The sequence below is a fragment of the Oncorhynchus gorbuscha genome, linkage group LG08 (genome assembly GCF_021184085.1).
Source record: "Oncorhynchus gorbuscha isolate QuinsamMale2020 ecotype Even-year linkage group LG08, OgorEven_v1.0, whole genome shotgun sequence".
NCBI lineage: Eukaryota > Metazoa > Chordata > Actinopteri > Salmoniformes > Salmonidae > Oncorhynchus > Oncorhynchus gorbuscha.
Window position 1 is genome coordinate 12,623,220 of NC_060180.1, and position 19,485 is coordinate 12,642,704.

Consider the following 19,485-nt stretch of genomic DNA (forward strand, 5'->3'; position numbering starts at 1 on the left):
TTAACTCCCTAACTCTACTATATATATATGTGTGTGTGTGTGTGTGTGTGTGTGTGTGTGTGTGTGTGTGTGTGTGTGTGTGTGTGTGTGTGTGTGTGTGTGTGTGTGTGTCTGTGTCTGTGTCTGTGTCTGTGTGTGTGTGTGTGTGTGTGTGTGTGTGTGTGTGTGTGTGTGTGTGTGTGTGTGTGTGTGTGTGTGTGTGTGTGTGTGTGTGTGTGTGTGTGTGTGTGTGTGTGAACAAATAAAAGTCCCCTAAGTTAACCTTGTACCATGAGGCAATGTTTGTGTATGCTTGGCACAGTGTATACAGGACTCTGCTTACCAGAATGGAATGGTATTGAACACATCAAACAAATGGAAGCCACGTTTGACACCATTCTAGGGCTGACCACCCTTAGTCGACTGGTCGATTGTTTGGTCGATAGGCTGTTGGTCGACCGAGATTTCTTTAGTTGAGCAGTAGCAAAAAAAACACACTAAAAAAATCACGATGTACAAGACACCTGTCTATTGTGGAGGCCGTGGGGACGCCATAGTCCATCAGTCTAAGACGTGCTACTGAAATTGTATATTGTTATATTATGTAAGAACAATGGTGCAACACAAATAAAAATGTAATTATTTTAAAACAAACGTGCTTTCTCCCACGTTCGATTACAGCCCTTGCCTTAATTGTCTCAAAAAAGTGAGGCGAGAGGATACCCTGACTTAATTAGGTCCATAATCAACAGCCTAACTGTTTACATTTACATTTACATTTACATTTAAGTCATTTAGCAGACGCTCTTATCCAGAGCGACTTACAAATTGGTGCATTCACCTTATGACATCCAGTGGAACAACCACTTTACAATAGTGCATCTAAATATTTTAAGGGGGGAGGGGGTGAGAAGGATTACTTTATCCTATCCTAGGTATTCCTTAAAGAGGTGGGGTTTCAGGTGTCTCCGGAAGGTGGTGATTGACTCCGCTGTCCTGGCGTCATGAGGGAGTTTGTTCCACCATTGGGGAGCCAGAGCAGCGAACAGTTTTGACTGAGCTGAGCGGGAACTGTACTTCCTCAGTGGTAGGGAGGCGAGCAGGCCAGAGGTGGATGAACGCAGTGCCCTTAACTGTTAAATGTGCCTGGCTTCATAAATCATCCACATACAGTGCCTTCAGAAAGTATTCAGACCCCTTGACTTTTTCCACATTTTGTTACATTACAGCCTTATTCTAAAATGTATTTAAAAATCCTCAGCAATCTACACACAATACCCCATAATGACAGGTTTTTAGAAATGTTTGCCAAAAAACAGAAGTACATTATTTACAAGTATTCAGATCCTTTGCCATGAGACTCAACATTTCGCTCAGGTGCATCCTGTTTCCATTGATCATCCTTGAGATGTTTCTACAACTTGATTGGAATCCAACCATCTCTGCAGCACTCCACCAATCAGGCCTTTATTGTAGAGTGGCCGGACAGAAGCTACTCCTCAGTAAGAGGCACATGACATCCCACTTGGAGTTTGTTAAAAGACTCTCAGACCATGAGAAAAAATATTCTCTGGTCTGGTGAAACCAAGATTGAACACTTTGGCCTGAATGCCAAGCGTCACGTCTGGAGGAAACCTGGCCCATCCCTATGGTGTATCACAACCGTTCGCGACTATGAGTCCCATTGGGCGCCGCACAATTGGCCCAGCTTCGTCCGGGTTTGGCCGGTGTAGGCCATCATTGTAAAGAAGCATTTGTTCTTAACTGACTTGCCTAGTTAAATAAAGGTTAATAAAAAAATTATGTAAAAAAATAAGGTGAAGCATGGTGGTGCCAGCATCATGTTTTTCAGCGGCAGGGACGGGGAGACTATAGCAAAGTACAAACATTCTTGATGAAAACCTGCTACGGAGTGCTCAGGGGCACAGACTGTGGCGAAGGTTCACCTTCCAACAGGATAACAACCCTAAGCACACAGCCAAGACAACGCAGGAGTGGCTTCGGGACAAGTCCTTCTGTAGCTCAGTTGGTAGAGCATGGCGCTTGTAATGCCAGGGTAGTGGGTTCGATCCCCGGGACCACCCATACGTAGAATGTATGCACACATGACTGTAAGTCGCTTTGGATAAAAGCGTCTGCTAAATGGCATATATTATATTATTATTATAAGTCTCTGAATGTACCTTAGTGGCCCAGCCAGGACCCGGACTTGAACCCGATCGAACATCTCTTGAGAGACCTGAAAATAGCTGTGCAGCTAACGCTCCCCATCCAACCTGACAGAGCTTGAGAATACCTGCAGAGAAGAATGGGAGTAACTCTCCAAATATAGGTGTGCCAAGCTTGTAGCATCACACCCAGGAGGACTTGAGGCTGTAATCGCTGCCAAAGTGCTTCAATAAAGTACTGGGTGAAGGGTCTGAATACTTATGTAAAAGTGATATTTCAGTTCCAAAAATGTTATACATTTGCAAACATTAATAAAAAACTGTTTTTGCTTTATCATTATGCGGGTATTGTGTGCAGATTATAAAAACAGTTTAATCCATTTCAGAATAAAGCTGTAACGTAAACAAAATGTGGAAAAAGTCAAAGGGTCTGAATACTTTGCGATCTACAGAAATAAGATTGATCCTGCTTGTGTTACCTATATGAGTGTTTGCTTAATAGCCTACTGATTCCGTGAGCACCAAGCCTCACGCAACCACATGTCGAATACAATGTATGTATGTATGTAGCACGATTAATACTGTTGATGTTCTGTGGTGGTAGCTGCAGCAGGGAGGAGATAGAGACAACGGGTGTTAGTCACACAGTCATTCGGTCTTTTTTTAACACAGCGCAGCAAGTCTGAGCCCGGCACAATCAAATCAATTGCAGTAGGACTCCCTGTAGTCATTTGTGTGTCTTAATTATTTAATCAAACAGTTTGCTTAAAGCATCAGACAAGCTCAGTGCATAAATACAGTTGATTAAAAATATTTTGACCGATTGATTCGTCAAAAGAACACTTTGTCGACAAAGATTTGTTTTTGTCGTGGACAGCCCTACTCCATTCCATTTATTCCATTTCAGCCTCCCACCAGCCTCCTCTGCTGTTTACATGCAACATATAGAACCACCCTCACACACACACACACACACACACACACACACACACACACACACACACACACACACACACACACACACACACACACACACACACACACACACACACACACACACACACACACACACACACACACACACACACACACACACACACTTCTAAGCTACCTTGTGGATTACCCATCTATCTATCCATTCATCCATCTAGACGCTGATGAGATGGCCCATTCTGACCGCTCAGAGAGGGGGGGACGAAAGGGTCACTGGAGGAGGAGGCAGCCTCGCTGGAATGAACTAGACTACTTCCATAATGACAACAGGTGAGACTCAGCAGCTGTTCTACAGCATGAAAATGGCAAAAAAGACCAAACACAACATAGTCTACTAGGTGTGCTGTATTCATGAATATAAAGCTGCTGTGTGAAATATGATGGGCCATTATTGGATATTTTCTGGATAAAGCCAGAGTGCATTTGTTAAGTGACTTAATTTTCCCATTTAAGCCTAGTCAATGTGGCAAAGGTCCTTCTCTTACTGCCTCTCCTCTTTCTATAATATAATAATAACACATGCTCCTCTTTGTCTCTCTCCTCTCTCTCTGTTCTCTCTCTATCCATCCTCTCCCAGGGGTCCAGTGTTCCAGCAGTATGAGGGTTACACTTGTCATGGAGGGTTCATGGTTGGCCCCCGTCCTCTTCCTCCTGTAGGGAGACACGATGGCTACTCGGGGGCGCTGGACGAGCTCACACTCAAACACATGGCCCAGGACTGCAGCTCTGTGAAAAACAAGCTGCTCAAACTCAAGATTTTATTACAGGTAACACACACACACACACACACACACACACACACACACACACACACACACACACACACACACACACACACACACACACACACACACACACACACACACACACACACACACACACACACACACACACACACACACACACACACACACACACACACACCCTCAAAGTCTCGAAGGCAGTCTTTAGGAACTCAATACAATTCCAATCTAATCACTTAGTTGATTTGAGCTATTTACTGACTAAGCAAGTGGAAATCACATCTTGTCACTGGCGTCAGCTCCTTTTAGAATCAAATAGATTTAGCGTCCAATAAAATGTCACTTGATTAGGATAACTATGATGTCAGGTTAGAGTTTTTAATTTGCCAGACGGAGGCTGCACATGTTTTGTTAAGCAGTAGCTTTATAGGAGTTTATCACACATCAAAATATCCAGGTGACAGAAGGCTTCTGAAGTTTAAAGGCAGAAGAAATATGCACTGCCACATGCCAGTCACAGTGACCCTTTAGGCCTGTGTAGCAGAGATGCACTGGTTTAATCCATTTTGTGATGTAGAAAATAGCTGCTGGCTTTACTCTGAATGCCATGTCTCATGCCCATGTCTTGAGAGTGAGCAACAGTTAAGCTGTGGCACAGGGTTTTCTTCTGTGTGTCAGTCATCTCTTCTTACCTGTTATTACTCCTGGAGCCAATCCTCCTCCCTTGTGGTTACCTGTGGTTCCTTAATCACTTAATAGATCTGTCAGATGAAGCATTCCATTCAACAGAGACACACACACAAACACACAGAGTCAGTGATGTGATGTGTGAGACAGTTCATCAGTAGTGTACAGCTTTTGACGGTACAGCGTCTCTGTCTGGCCCTGTAGGACCCCATTATCTATGTTAGTGTCAGGCTGGGTGATATTGGCTTTGCCCTCATAGCCCTCAGCACATTACATTCCTCCAGAACAAGTCAACTGTGCCCAAAGAGGGTCTGTGACATGACAAAGCACCACACAGCCTCTCTGTGATAGTAATTTGATTTGCTTGTCAGAGCCTAGAATATGTTAATTATCTCCAAAAAAGGAACATCTTTTATCGTGACCAAAGTGAGTATAAATGTGCATTATTTGTACCCATGTTTGATTCATGTTAATTTGACCTCTGTCTGTGCAAAATGTAGAGATCGTAGCAAGGGGGGGGGGGGGGTCATAACAGGCCTACCTAGGCAAGGTTCGTTACACAAAGTAATGCTGTTGCTGTTGATTATAGTCATCTAATTGCTAAATGACAAAAATGTCTAATTGAGAAAGTCTGAAAGTATGTCTGTCTGTTTGTTGTCTGTATTTAGCAGGGTAGTTTGGCCTTCGGCACCATTAGATGTTCTCTTCTTAATGATCTTTCTTTGGAGCTGTGATGATGTGCTGTGGGCAGCAGCTGTAGAATGACGCTCTACTTTAATCGCAATTGTTCTCTCTGAGCTACGAGCAACTGGCTTTATCAGTGTACCCAGCTGGCTATAGGCTAGCTAGAGCAAGGCCTGTCTACTCCAGCCATTTTAATAATGGGAATTGATGGGAAATGATGTAAAATATATCACTAGCCGCTTTAAACAATGCTACCTAATATAATGTTACATACCCTACATTATTCATCTCATATGCATACGTATATACTGTACTCTATATCATCTACTGCATCCTTATGTAATACATGTATCACTAGCCACTTTAACTATGCCACTTTGTTGACATACTCATCTCATATGTATATACTGTACTCAATACCATCTACTGTATCTTGCCTATGCTGCTCTGTACCATCACTCATTCATATATCTTTATGTACATATTCTTTATCCCCTTACACTGTGTATAAGACAGTAGTTTTGGAATTGTTAGTTACATTACTTGTTGGTTATTACTGCATTGTCGGAACTAGAAGCACAAGCATTTCGCTACACTCGCATTAACATCTGCTAACCATGTGTACGTGACAAATAAAACTTGATTTGATTTACAGAAGACATTACAGAAGAGGCTCCAAACTTAGTAGCAATTAGTAGTGTCATTATAATGACCTGTCAATATCCATACAGCTAGTCATGCTGTCTGCCCCCATGTAGTATAGTTCAGAATACTGAAACGTGTGTGCTTCGTGTTTGTAGATGGAGGATGGAAGCCCAGAGCTTGTGAAAGAGGGCGAGGAGGTTGAGGAGGATAACAGCACAACTATACAGGTACAGTCAGCCACATCCAGGAACCAAGACAAGTAGCATTGTTAGCCGTGTTCAGAATGAACCACTGTGTATGTGTTCCAGTTGGAGGAGCTAATGAAGGAGGTGCGGGTGCTCAGGGAGGAGCTGAGGGATAAGGACAGGACAATCACGCAGCTCACACGACAGCAACAGGCGGTGAGTCTCCAGGAGGGGTCAGTGAGACAACGGCAGTCATTCTCTGCCAGTGCGTTTGCCTCCATCATAATGCAGCACATTGCACGTGGGAGTTATGTTTCTACGAATTCCATAGTCAAGACACCGACATACTAACCTCAGTTATGTTTGCTTTCACATGGATCCATCAGTGTTGTGACGTTCATTAGTGTCCAGGGCCTAATGTGCTCGTTAGGTAAACAACCAGACTGTCCACTGACATTATTCAAATTCCCCATGTAGAGCAATAGCAAATGTCAGAGCAACGTAAGGTACAGTAATAGCAAATGTCAGAGCAACATCAGTGTTCCAAACGCTCTAGTTCTCCCAATTACGGGGAGGGGGAGAGGGAGAGGGGGAGATATAATAATAATTCATTACTATGGAGAGAAATAGTAAGGGAGTTACTGATTGAATAGTAGATGAGAGAAATAATAATAGAGAGAATGATATAATTAGGGAGTAAGAAATACTGAATACTCTGTGGGTTGAGCTGCTAGGAGTTCATGCAGATGTTCTGTTTTACTCATTAGCAAAGGGTGGTTGGTGTTGTTTTTATTGAACTGTGAGGAGAGAGACAGACGTGGGTATGTTGAATTTTAATTTAGCTCAGCTTAATTGATTATATGAAGTTACCAATTGGATTGAATATTAACCTCCCCTCATCTGACCTTGGTGCTCCTGGAATGAATACATTATTTAACGACAAACTGTGAATTAGCAACTGATCCACTGCTATAGTCTAAAGTTGAAAACCCACTGGGAATGACCTCCATAGTATTAGAGTTAACAGGGTCTAGTAGTTTTTGAATACCAACTCACCTTAGTGGATCAGTTGTTATTGTATTTTCCTGATACATTAGTGGTAACTCTCTCTCCTGCCCCAGTCTGCTCATGCTGACCAGCCTGTGAGCTGTCACTGTCACCAGAGGGCACCGTCGCTGGAAGAGGACAGACAGATGCACCAAGACAAGGCCACACAGACCCCCTGGAGAGGACAAGGAAACAGCCCTGCCGTGAGTACACCTGTATAATATATACCTGGAGAATGGAGTCCCACAGCCAGTCTCATCTGTCCACTGCTAGTCAGTCATCAAGTCAGTCCATCACCTATAGTCCCTTTCCTCACAACCTATCCTCCCATTCAACATACTCACTGGTACTGCACCTCCAGATCCCCCACCCCATCACCATTGTCCTAAATGGTGGAACCACTTAATGGATAGTGAGACTGTCTGTGTGTTTGAGACACGCCGTCAGCCCTCAGCCATCTACACACAAGGCAGGTGTAGTGGCTATCTCTTTCTACCTCTGTATTTGTCATTCTCGCTTATTCTTTCCCTATTTAATTATTCTTGTTGTCTCTCTCTCTCTCTCTCTCTCTCTCTCTCACTCTCTCACTCACTCACTCACTCACTCACTCACTCACTCACTCACTCACTCACTCACTCACTCACTCACTCACTCACTCACACACTTTCTCCACAGACAGTTCAAAGGGACTGTTGGAGCAGGTGGAACATTGGCCCAATATTTGACCTCTGATTAATTATTTCATTAATAAGATGAGGTCTAAGGGCGTTCCATAGTGACATCGTGTGAGATAAGTCATGCTTCAATCACTGTACCTGCTGTGTCCCACATCCGAAGATACAGCCATAATCTGTAGACGGTTCTGATTGGAGAATCGCCATTGGCATCACATTCCATGTTGTATCCTCACTGCGTGCACACTGGTCTGTGTTTCACACCTGTTTGTCTAGCTAATCAGTCTTGCAGTAGAGGAAATGTGTGCGTGCAAATCCAGAACAAAACATTGGCATCCATATTAGATTTTTATTTGTGGAGGGGTGTGCATCTAAAAACTGGGTTTAATAGTTTCTTGTTCACTGATTGGCGATACAAATGGCAATTCTCGAATCAGAACCGTCTACCAATTATGGATGTGTCTTCGGATGTGGGACACATGTGGCTAGCATGACTTATCTCACACGACGTCACTATGGAACGCCCTTAAACCTCATCTTATTAATGAAATAATTCATCAGAGGTCAAATATCTTCTCTGATCCTAATTACTACCGATACTGTTGTTGTGTGACATCCAGGTCCTTGCCTACCAGTCTCTTTTTGAGGTTTACCCAATACACTACTCAGAGTTTACCCAATACAATACTCAGAGTTTACCCAATACAATACTCATGATCAGGATGTTGTCAGGGCTTTCTGATCTCTTATGGAACGAGAGTCTTCTACACACCACACTTTGATAGATTTAACGTAGTCCACATTAACTACAGAAGATATGAATGGTACTCATGTTATGAGATATAACTCCCTATGGCTTAATTTATACACTGTTAATGCAATGCTGGGATTCGAGAGCGTCAGAGAGAGATCGAGAGAGTGTGCATGTGTGCCTGGAGGTTCAGGATTGAAAGAGGACAGGAGAAGAGGTCTCTGAACAAAGGGCTTAGACAACAGGGGAATACCAAACGGCCTCATTAATAATGTAGAAAATCAAACAGGCAGGAAGAATAATAGAATGCAAAACCTTGTTTCGTCACACCAAGACAAAAGGCTAATTACTGTCTTCCTGTCTCTCCTCCTCAAACTTTTCTATTTTCTTTTCCTCCTTCTCTCTCCTTTCCCCTCCCTTTCTTTCTATCATTATCGAAGTGGTAATTAGACAATATGCTCTTGTCATCCTGTCAGCAGGAGGGAGAGAGGGAGAGAGGTAGAGAGAGAGAGAGAGAGACCCCAGAGATTCCACACTCACCGCCCTGCCCCCAGCTACCACCAGAACGCTGCTGCTTTGTAAATCAACTTCATATTATCAGACAGGTGCAAATTTAATTGCCAGAACTACTGAAGTAAACATTTGTGTACAGACCTGGGTTGTATCACCTTTCTTGGTGCTGTCCTCAGACTAGCAAAATACTTTTCTAGTGGATGATACAAGGTACTTCAGGACACTGCTAGCAGAACTGCTAATGCCTTGATCATTTGTAAGAAGCAATGGCACCATGCTCCACAAATAAGGCCTCAGACCAGTTTGTAAGATGAAAGGGGAAGTGAACACTTTACTAGTATAACTGCTTGTGCTTTGCTTCATCATGAACAAATCAACAGCAGTATGCACACTTTATTACTGCATCACACTGACATGCTAGGCCAAGACACTGTTAGCATGCTAATGACATCATGATGAAAGACAAATCCATCTAATAACGGGTCCATCTACTTGTGTGCCTGAGGCCCAGACAAAATCAGTGGACATGTGGGGCAGAACATGGCTAATGAACTGAATGTTTTCTTCTCACAATTTGAATCAGACGAGGTGCAACTGATGAAAGTGTCATTACAAATGTGTGAGCGGGTTATTGTTAAATAGGTTGATGATTTGAAATAGTTCAGGGAATGTAATACACACGGAAGTCCAGGCCCAGACAAAATAGTGTTAAAGTTCTGTGCTGAACAATTATCTGGTGTTTTTACAATTTCCAATCCTCCCTCATCCAGCAACACCTGCCACTGTTGTGGAACAACTCAACAAGTATACCCATTCCTAAAGAATCTAAAACCTCTGTGCCGAATGACAACTGCACTGTCGCCTTGACATCCTTAGTAATGAAATGCTTTGCGGAAATTGTGAAAAGCCATGTCCTCGACCCTTTTCATTTAGTCTATCAGACCAACAGAGGAGTTGATTTTGCCATTCTTACGCTCCTCAACATGATCTATAGATATCTAGAGGGCGCCAAATCCCATGTCAGAGTTCTGTTTGTTGACATTTCTTCTGCCTTTAACACAACCCAGACGTACATTCTGGCACAGAGACTCACACGTAAGGGACTTCTTCTTAAATGGGGGTGGGGGGTTGTGGCTGTTGGACTTCCTGAGCCAGAGGTCAAGGTGGGTCCCTGTGTATCAGACCAACGCACCACCAACACAGGCTCCCCACAGGGATTTGATTTGTCCCCACTCCTGTACATTTTGTACAGCAAGTGTTCACTTTTTAAAAACGTTTTGTATTGTTTGTTGGTTTGGCAATGCCACTGTCAGACAGAAAATATGCTGAGAAGGATTATTACCACAGCAAGCAAGGTACTTGGAGTCAAACAGACAGGCCTGGATGAGATCTTTAAGGTCAGGGCCATCAGCAAGGCTCACAAAAGACTTTTAGACCCAAACCACCCCCTGTACCTGGACTTTGAACTACGCCCCTCTGGGTGCAGGTATAGGACACCCCCAGGTATAGGACACCCCCAGGTATAGGACACCCCCAGGTATAGGACACCTCCAGGTATAGGACACCCCCAGGTATAGGACACCCCCAGGTATAGGACACCCCCAGGTATAGGACACCCCCGGCACGAAAAACAGAACTGGACAATCATTTGTGTCAGGTGTGATATACCTTCTAAACAGCTCTGGTTAATGTTCCGATCTTATCCACCCAGTAAGGTCAGCAGGCTGGTCTTCTTTCATCGGTATACACTGTATGTAACTGTTATTCATTTTTTGTCAATTTGTATTTAAACACCACTTTAAGCGTGTACATGATACTGCAACAATATTTCACTGGGACAATAAAGTCAGTAAAGTAAAAGTGTTCCCCCTGAACTGTCAGACATGGGAAGTAGCTACGTCTTCACCCCAGAATGTTAGATGAAGATGGGAAAGCTCTCCCTGATCTGCAGACAGCCCAATAAAAATGCCAGTCACTGTCAGCTCTAGGCAAGCCCAGGCCCTCTTTCCCATTTCAAACTTTCCTTTCTGCAAATGAAGCCGTGGCAGGTGGCCATGCAGAAGGCTTCTGCTGTAATTGTGTTGTACAAGAATGACAGGGAGGAGGTTGATCAGAAACCTCATTTCTTATCCACTTCCCTAACCGTGGGGGTCTTTGAAATAGCGCGGGGCCCCCCAGGGAGTCCAATCTCTTTCACCCTAGATGCATATATGTCCCTCTCGGCTTGAGGAGATTTGAGCAATTTAAGAGGCGGCCCCAAACAGTCAGGAGAACCTGTTGACTGTCATCTCTGGTTAACGTAGCGCCTGCGGCCGCCCCTCCACTCCTCTTTTACCCAGAATGCTTTTACTTTTATGCCCAGTTTGGGACTCTTCAGGTGGGATTGGGGCGGTTATTGAGGACAGGCATTCGCCCTCACACACAGACAAACATTCTGTCTGATTATTCAGTGCTAAACGTAACTGTGAGAAGGAGCGAGTGAGAGAGACACCGAGTGAAAATAAAGGAAGTATTGGAGAGAGGTTCACATAAGTACAACATGCATTTGAACTTGTATGCCTTTCAAAAGTGTTATGTTTTTGCATTGACATCCTAGAGCAGGGAAACAGAGCGTGAGGATGTAAGAGGAGACAAATAACAGACAGAGTGAGCGATGTGGTCTTGGTGGTAGCGGTGGGAGGAACAGTGGGGTACAATTGATTCGGGCTACTTGATGTCTGCTGACTGACATTGATTTCTGTCCCTGGCTGCAGAGTGAAATGGAGAGATTGGATTGATAACCCTTCCTTCTTCCTCCCTGCACCCCTTCACCTGGAAATGAGAAGTCAAATTAGGCACTAGTTCTGCGACAGGGTGACTGGCTTTACAATATGTGACTCTACCTTTCTTACTTTTGTAGATGGTCTTTACAAAGTTGAAACGTCATGCCACTAACGTTAGGATGTTGACAGGGTGTGTGTTTTTTCATGCTCGTCGACGTAATGCTTCCTACTCACACAATCGCTCATAACATGGCTGGATGTCTTGTGGAGAAAACAGTGTCTGTCAGTGTCAGTGTGTGTCAGTTTCAGTCAGTGTGTGTGTGTCAGTTTCAGTCTGTGTGTCAGTTTTAGTCAGTGTGTGTGTCAGTTTCAGTCAGTTTGGGTGTCAGTTTCAGTCAGTGTGTGTTTCAGTCAGTTTGTGTGTCAGTTTCAGTCAGTGTCAGTGTGTGTCAGTTTCAGTCAGTGTCAGTGTGTGTTAGTTTCAGTCGGTGTGTGTCAGTTTCGGTCAGTGCGTGTCAGTTTCAGTCAGTGTCAGTGTGGGTGTCAGTTTCAGTCAGTGTCCATGTGTGTCAGTTTCAGTCAGTGTCAGTGTGTGTCAGTTTCAGTCAGTGTCAGTGTGTGTCAGTTTCAGTCAGTGTCCATGTGTGTCAGTTTCAGTCAGTGTCAGTGTGTGTCAGTTTCAGTCAGTGTCAGTGTCCGTGTTTGTCAGTTTCAGTCAGTGTCCATGTGTGTCAGTTTCAGTCAGTGTCCGTGTGTGTCAGTTTCAGTCAGTGTCCATGTGTGTCAGTTTCAGTCAGTGTCCGTGTTTGTCAGTTTCAGTCAGTGTCCATGTGTGTCAGTTTCAGTCAGTGTCCGTGTGTGTGTCAGTTTCAGTCAGTGTCAGTGTGCGTGTCAGTTTCAGTCATGTCCGTGTGTGTCAGTTTCAGTCAGTGTCCGTGTGTGTCAGTTTCAGTCAGTGCCAGTGTGTGTGTCAGTTTCAGTCAGTGTCAGTGTGCGTGTCAGTTTCAGTCATGTCCGTGTGTGTCAGTTTCAGTCAGTGTCAGTGTGTGTTAGTTTCAGTCAGTGTGTGTCAGTCAATGTGTGTCAGTCAATGTGTCAGTCAATGTGTGTCAGTGTATGTGTTAGTGTGTGTGACAGTCAGTGTGTGTCAGTGTGTGTGTCAGTCAGTGTGAGTGTCAGTGTGAGTGTCATTCAGTGTCAGTGTGTGTGTCATTCAGTGTCAATGTCAGTCAGTGTCAATGTGAGTCAGTCAATGTGTGTCAGTCAATGTGTGTCAGTGTGTGTGTTAGTGTGTGTGACTGTCAGTGTGTGTCAGTCAATGTGTGTCAGTCAATGTGTGTTAGTGTGTGTGACTGTCAGTGTGTGTCAGTGAGTGTCAGTGTGCGTGTCAGTTTCAGTCGCTCTGTGTGTGTCAGTGTATGTCACGCCTCCTTTGTCTTTTCTCTGTGCAGGGTGTGCTGCCCGCCCCCTTCCTCTCCCCCTGGCAGAGCCAGTACCAGGGGCCGCCCCGCACCAGCATGCCCCAGCGCAGACAGAGTGAGTCACTAACCCAACCCCCCTCTGACCCTCTCACTTACCCTTCTGTCTCCTTCTCTGCTCCCCTCAATTATCCCATGTGTCTGCCCCCCTTGACATGTTTCTCTCTATCATTACTTTCTTCCTTTAATATGATCTACCCATTAACACTTGAATTCAGTTAGGAGGGTGAGTGGTGTTCAGTTCAGTCACCTGTGTGTTTGGGGAAATCAGTTGGTAGCAAGGTTGAGTGAGCAAACGCAACGAATAGTTTTAGTAAATTGACTTGGATCGTTATCAGACACCCTAGTGTAAAGGAACAAGACTAGCTAATGCTTGGATGAGTTCAGTGACAGGGAGTCAAGACTCCGAAGAAGGGTGCGTTTCCACAGTCTGGGGCAGTCTATTGGCTGCTCTTGTATTAGGATTGACAAACATAATGTGGCAATCCCACTGGACAATCAAAGGGGTGCATTGACAGAGTTATGAGTCCACACACGATATTATCCTGCGTTTAGATGAGGGACGCAAAAACAGTTATACCAGTCGGCATAGCGGGACAAGAAAGCAAGAAAGACTGTGACGGCAAAAGCAAACGAGCACGATGGAATGCGTTGCTATGGTGATTTCAGTAACCTCAATGGCATTGACCGTCATGCTCTTATTGAAAACAACGACATCCGGTTTGCCGTCTACCTCGTACCGTGTCAACACAGACTGTGAGTGAGAAAGAGGGAGAGAGATGAAAGAGGGAGCTGTTTTAATGTGTTGTAGCCAAATGCACTGGATTGAGCTTGTTTGCAATTAACCATTTAACCCTTGAATTCAGGTGTAATGTGGGTATGTCTGTCTTTTTCTGTGCCTGAATGGGACACTGAGTCATCATGATGGAGTGATTATTGGTTAAGGTATTTGTCTGCGAAAATGTGGATGCCAGTGAAGATGTCATCACTCAAGTGCTCCTTTTCAGCTACCTTACTATCTTAACCCTGTTTTAATCCTGTGTGTGTCTCTCCCCTCTCAGTCTGCCTTCTGCTCGTTTTTCTCATCTGTCTATCGATCTCTCTCTCATCCCATCTTTCTCTCTCTCTCTCGCTCTCCCTCTCTCTCTCTCTCTCTCTCTCTCTCTCTCATCCCATCTTTCTCTCTCTCGCTCTCTCTCTCTCTCTCTCTCTCTCTCTCTCTCTCTCTCTCTCTCTCTCTCTCTCTCTCTCTCTCTCTCTCTCTCTCAATACCTTGTCAATGTTCTTTCTCTGCCTCTCTCTCTCCCTCTCTCTCTCTCTCTCTCTGGGAATACCTTGTCAATGTTCTTTCTCTCCCTCTGCCTCTCTCTCTCTGGGAATACCTTGTCAATGTTCTTTCTCTCCCTCAGCCTCTCTCTCTCTCTGGGAATACCATGTCAATGTTCTTTCTCTCCCTCTGCCTCTCCCATAATGTCTTTGGCAAGGAATGGAGCACGTTGTGCATTACATCACTGACAAAGCGTGGTACAGTAACCATCTAACCATCACCCTGGGCCCTGCACGCTGGCGTAGCATGACGTGGCACAATGAAAGCATGCAATGTTGATGTGCATCTGCATGCCTTGGGTTGAGTTTGGAGTCTACCTTGTCTTCCTGCTGGGCCTGCATTGCTCTGTTAAATGATAATGCATGCATCAATAAACATCTACTGTATTTTTAAATTGGCTTTCAAAAAAAAAGTACAACTCCTGAACACGGCCACATGTATTTGAAGCCCCATTATCGCTGTTGTCAGCTTTCGCTGTCCCACTATGTAATCACAAACAGTTTAGCTAAGCCAGCAGTCGACAAATGAAAGCAATCAGGCTTCTCTCCCCCTGTATCATTGGCTCTAATCTGAGCAGTGTAATATAGACAAAATTGAAATTGCCACTATTTTCGCAGCAACCAATATACGATTGTGCACTAAACTAGAGCTGAAATAGATAATGATCATCATTGGCAATATTCAGAGGGTTATAATAGGGGGATTTCCAGGGAGATAAATTAGTATAATTTTTCAATTCCACAATATCTAGGTCCTTCTGCACTCATTATGCTTAAATCACTGTAGTTTTATTGACACAGTGGGATGGGTTGTTGAGACTGGTTTGATAGCCCGGGCAGATACTTGTAAATGGTGTTATAAAGGGATGTCCTATTGTACTTCATAGACATTCCACTCAAAATCACAGACGTAGAACCTCTTATTTATACACTGGCCACTCCTGTGGGATAGAAAACTGTTCACTCGATTTCTCATTTAATTACACATTTCTGCTTTAGATTTCAATATGGTGTGCTATTTTTTCATACATACAATATATCAGCAAAAGTATGTGGACACCCCTTCAAATGAGTGGATTTGGCTATTTCAGCCACACCCGTTGCTGACAGATGTATAAAATTTGAGCACACAAACATGCAATCTCCATAAACAAACATTGGCAGTAGAATGGCCTTACGAAAGAGCTCAGTGACTTTCAACGTGGCACCATCATAGGATGCCACCATTCCAACAAGTCAGTCGGTCAATTTTTTGCCTCAGGAAGCAACGTCAGCACAGGAACTGTTTCGTCGGGAGCTTCATGAAATAGGTTTCCATGGCCGAGCAGCCACCCACAAGCCTAAGATCACCACACGCAATGCCAAGCGTCAGCTGGAGTGGTGTTGAGCCATTGCACTCTGGAGCAATGGAAACATGCTTTCTAGAGTGATGAATCACACCTCACCATCTGGCAGTCGGACGAATCTGGGTTTGGTGATGCCAGGAGAACGCTACATTCCCCAATGCATAGTGCCAACTGTAAAGATTAGTGGAGGAGGAATAATGGTCTGGGGCTTATTTTTTATTGTTCGGGCTTGGCCCCTTAGTTCCAGTGAAGGGAAATCTTAATGCTACAGCATACAATGGCATTCTAGATGATTCTGTTCTTCCAACTTTGTGGAAACAGTTTGGGGAAGACCCTTTCCTGTTTCCGCATGACAATGCCCCTGGCACAAAGCGAGGTCCATACATTAATGATTTGTCGACAGTTGGTGTGGAAGAACTTGACTGGTCTGCACAGAGCCCTGACCTCAACCCCATCGAACACATTTGGAACACCGACTGCGAGCCAGGCCTAATTGCTCAACATAAGTGCCCAACCTCACTAATGCTCTTGCAACTCCATATTTTAATGCCCAAGATTTTGGAATGAGATGTTCGACAAGAGGTGTCCACATACTTTTGATGTAATGTATTTTGTTACATTTGTTCTTTTTGGTGGTTGTGCTTGTCAATGTCTAGAATGTTATCAAAAATTAATTGCAGGCAGGAGGTACTCATGGTAATCTAATAAAAAGCATAATCACCAAAGACGATCATGATGTTTACCATATCTGATTGATGTAGTATGGGAGATGACCACCAGGTGGAGCTGTGGGCCTAGTCATCCCATTGCCTCTGTCAGGTTACTGCTGGAACAGACGCCTCCCTGGTCTCCTGTTGGATGTTTGAGGCGGACTGCCTTGGCCAGACCAGGGCCATCATAAGTATGTTCCCTTTGGCTTAGGAGGGATTCACACAGAGCAGGGTTGGGCTCAATTCAGTTTGTAGGCAGTCAATTCAGGAAGTAAACCAACAATACAATTCAATAATCGAAATAGGATACTTGTTTTTAATGACTTCTCAATAAACTGAAAGGTAGAAGCACGTTTTTTTCTTCTGATTTTAAATTCAAATCACTTCCTGAATTGACTGCCCAACCCAGCCCCACCCTGACACAGGGCCCTGGAGCACAACTAGAGTACTGACTCTTGCTAGATCATAAAGATTGCAGCCTCCTAAGGATTTGTAGGATTTAGGAGGATGATCATCACAAGATAGTCCCTTTTTATTGACTGCAGGTTCACAGACAATAAAGGACTTGAAAGCATGAACTTGTTAAGGACTAGGAGCAGAGGAGGCTGGTGGAAGGAGCTATGGGAGGACTGGCTCATTGTAATGGCTGGAATGGAATACATGGAACGGTATCAAACATATGGAAACCGCTTGTTTGGCTCCGTTCCATGTATTCCATTCCAGTCACTACAATGAGCCAGTCCTCCTATAGCTCCTCCCAGCAGCCACCTTTTACTAGGATGTATATAAGCCCACAGACCAGTTAGTGTACCAGTCTGTTTTATGTCTACAGACATCTGGTTGATGTATGACCCTCAGGCTGTCTGAGAGACACAACCCCGACCACCACAACATCAAGCCTTCATTCCCCTCTCCCTGGATATCACCACAGGGTAAAGAAGAGTGGAGTGTGGTTGCCCTCAAAACCCTGCTCTAACCATGGCCTTTCCTTGCTCCAGCCTGGTTCTCTCCCGACAGGAGAATAATCTCGTACCACATACTAACTGATAGGTCACCCTGAACTCAGGACCCACAACTAGCAGCCAGCTGTGCTCTTCCCTGACTCTACCCAGTGTTAGATCTGCTGTTTGTCTGATGCACTGGCCTGTGCTAGGTGGGTGGGAGGACCACTGTTTGACTACTGCTACTACTACTCTCACTGATTGTTAGAGAGTACAAACAAGTCCTCAGGGCAAAGAATCTTGGCTCGCTGTCCACAGTCTACAGTTTTCACCCATTTTAAGGGCAAGTTTTTGTTCCAAGAATGAATTGAAAAAGTGAATGGGGAAACCTCACCTGAAATTGTAGATAGAATACATTTACATTGTAAATGAACATCTTCATCAATTATAGACCTTTAAGAAGGATAACTCACTACTGGTGAATTGATAATAATGTGTATGTTTTTCGTTTTTCTTCCATAGCTTCAAATACTACAGCCTTCCAGCCCCAGCCACCACGAGCACCTCACCCAGGAAAGACTAGTAAAAACAGCCCTCACCGAGGGCCACAGTGACCCCCAGAGAAGGAGGAGCAGGGGAGATGGGTCCCCTTGCACAGACTCTAACCGCCCTGCTAGAAGCCCGGCCAGGGGTGTCGACACTCCCCCAGTGCCCAACCCAGACGAGTTGAGTGTGCTACTCAGCACCCAGCTCAACATCAATGACAGAGAAGGGCCTGGGACCACCCCCAGCCCTACCCAGGGGCTCCCTGCAGCCAGCAGCCCAGCAACAGGAGCGCTGTCCAGGCCAGACGGGGGGCAGCGAGCCTCTCCAGAGGGCCCTGGCTGCCCTCGCATCCTGCAGCGGCCTCGCCTCCACAAGCGTGTGTCTGTCCCAGCTCTGCCTCAGAGGTACACTAATGGCTCTCTTCTCCGATCAAGCTCTGTAGGACTGCTGGCCAACCACAGGACCAAGCAGCTGCCGCCTCCCTCCAGGGGTCTATCCTGCTTCAATTCTGGTCCCCAGGCAGTGGGCCCCTCCCTGGGCCACGGTGTGCTTGCTCAGCCCCGTACGCTGGGGGTCAGGAGGGACCTCGAGAGCACCAGGCCTCCTAGTCTGGAAATGTTAGACCTGGGACTTCTCAGAGCTAGAGTCCTGGTTCCCCCCATCCTGTCACGCCTCCCCAAGCCAAAGATCCATTGAAGAGTTCACATCATGAAACATATTGTATACTATACTGTATAACATCTCTCCTCTTCCACAGCCTCATGGTTATGACTGAGATACGTGGAGGGACTGTTTCTAACTGACAAATCTCCTTCATAAATTGTCCAGTTACTTACTTAGCAACCTTTCATTGCACATAGTCATTATTTCTATATATATGACAAACATTCATATTTTTTTATTTGGTAATCTCACTTGTGTGTTTTCTTTAAGAATGCCAAGACTGTACAGAATGCTCCGGTCAACTCTACTCACACTCACTTGGGTCCTTCCTCTGTAACAGCAGAACATGGTTTGACCATGGTCTTCCATGACATCAGCAATGTTACATTTCCCCCAGAGGGCAAACATAGAATGACAGAAAAAAAGCGGGGGGGGGGGGGGGGGGGGTAAGGAGTGGAGCTTTCTGCTCAAACAGGGAAGTGGATTGAATGAAGAATCATTCAAAGAAAGAGGCTCAAACATAAACAGAATTCTCCTGAATAAACCACAGTTCATCTTGACGTCCTATTCCACCTCTATGAGTATGTAAGGTGATGTGTGTCTGTGTGGGTGCTCTCCCTTTCCTCTGAGATCAACATCAGTGT

General features: G+C 44.8%; 1 protein-coding gene across 15 annotated transcripts in view; it reads left to right on the forward strand.

Annotated features, from left to right (window-relative positions):
* The window catches only part of ccser2a (coiled-coil serine-rich protein 2a), a 64,069-nt gene extending 44,789 nt beyond the window's left edge, over positions 1-19,280 (forward strand). Inside the window, exons 5-13 of one of the 15 annotated variants that reach the window (XM_046358543.1) lie at positions 3,299-3,410; positions 3,718-3,907; positions 6,055-6,126; positions 6,208-6,300; positions 7,206-7,334; positions 9,033-9,161; positions 13,283-13,367; positions 14,794-14,833; positions 18,155-18,350. In XM_046358543.1, coding sequence (XP_046214499.1) covers positions 3,299-3,410; positions 3,718-3,907; positions 6,055-6,126; positions 6,208-6,300; positions 7,206-7,334; positions 9,033-9,161; positions 13,283-13,367; positions 14,794-14,833; positions 18,155-18,215 — 911 coding nt within the window. In that variant the 3' untranslated portion in view covers positions 18,216-18,350. Of the gene's footprint in view, positions 1-3,298; positions 3,411-3,717; positions 3,908-6,054; positions 6,127-6,207; positions 6,301-7,205; positions 7,335-9,032; positions 9,162-11,822; positions 12,199-13,282; positions 13,368-14,793; positions 15,804-16,742 lie in introns of those variants that run through there. The other 14 variants (XM_046358541.1, XM_046358544.1, XM_046358542.1 and 11 more) reach the window with 14 other exon arrangements.
* Positions 19,281-19,485: the final 205 nt, after the last annotated feature.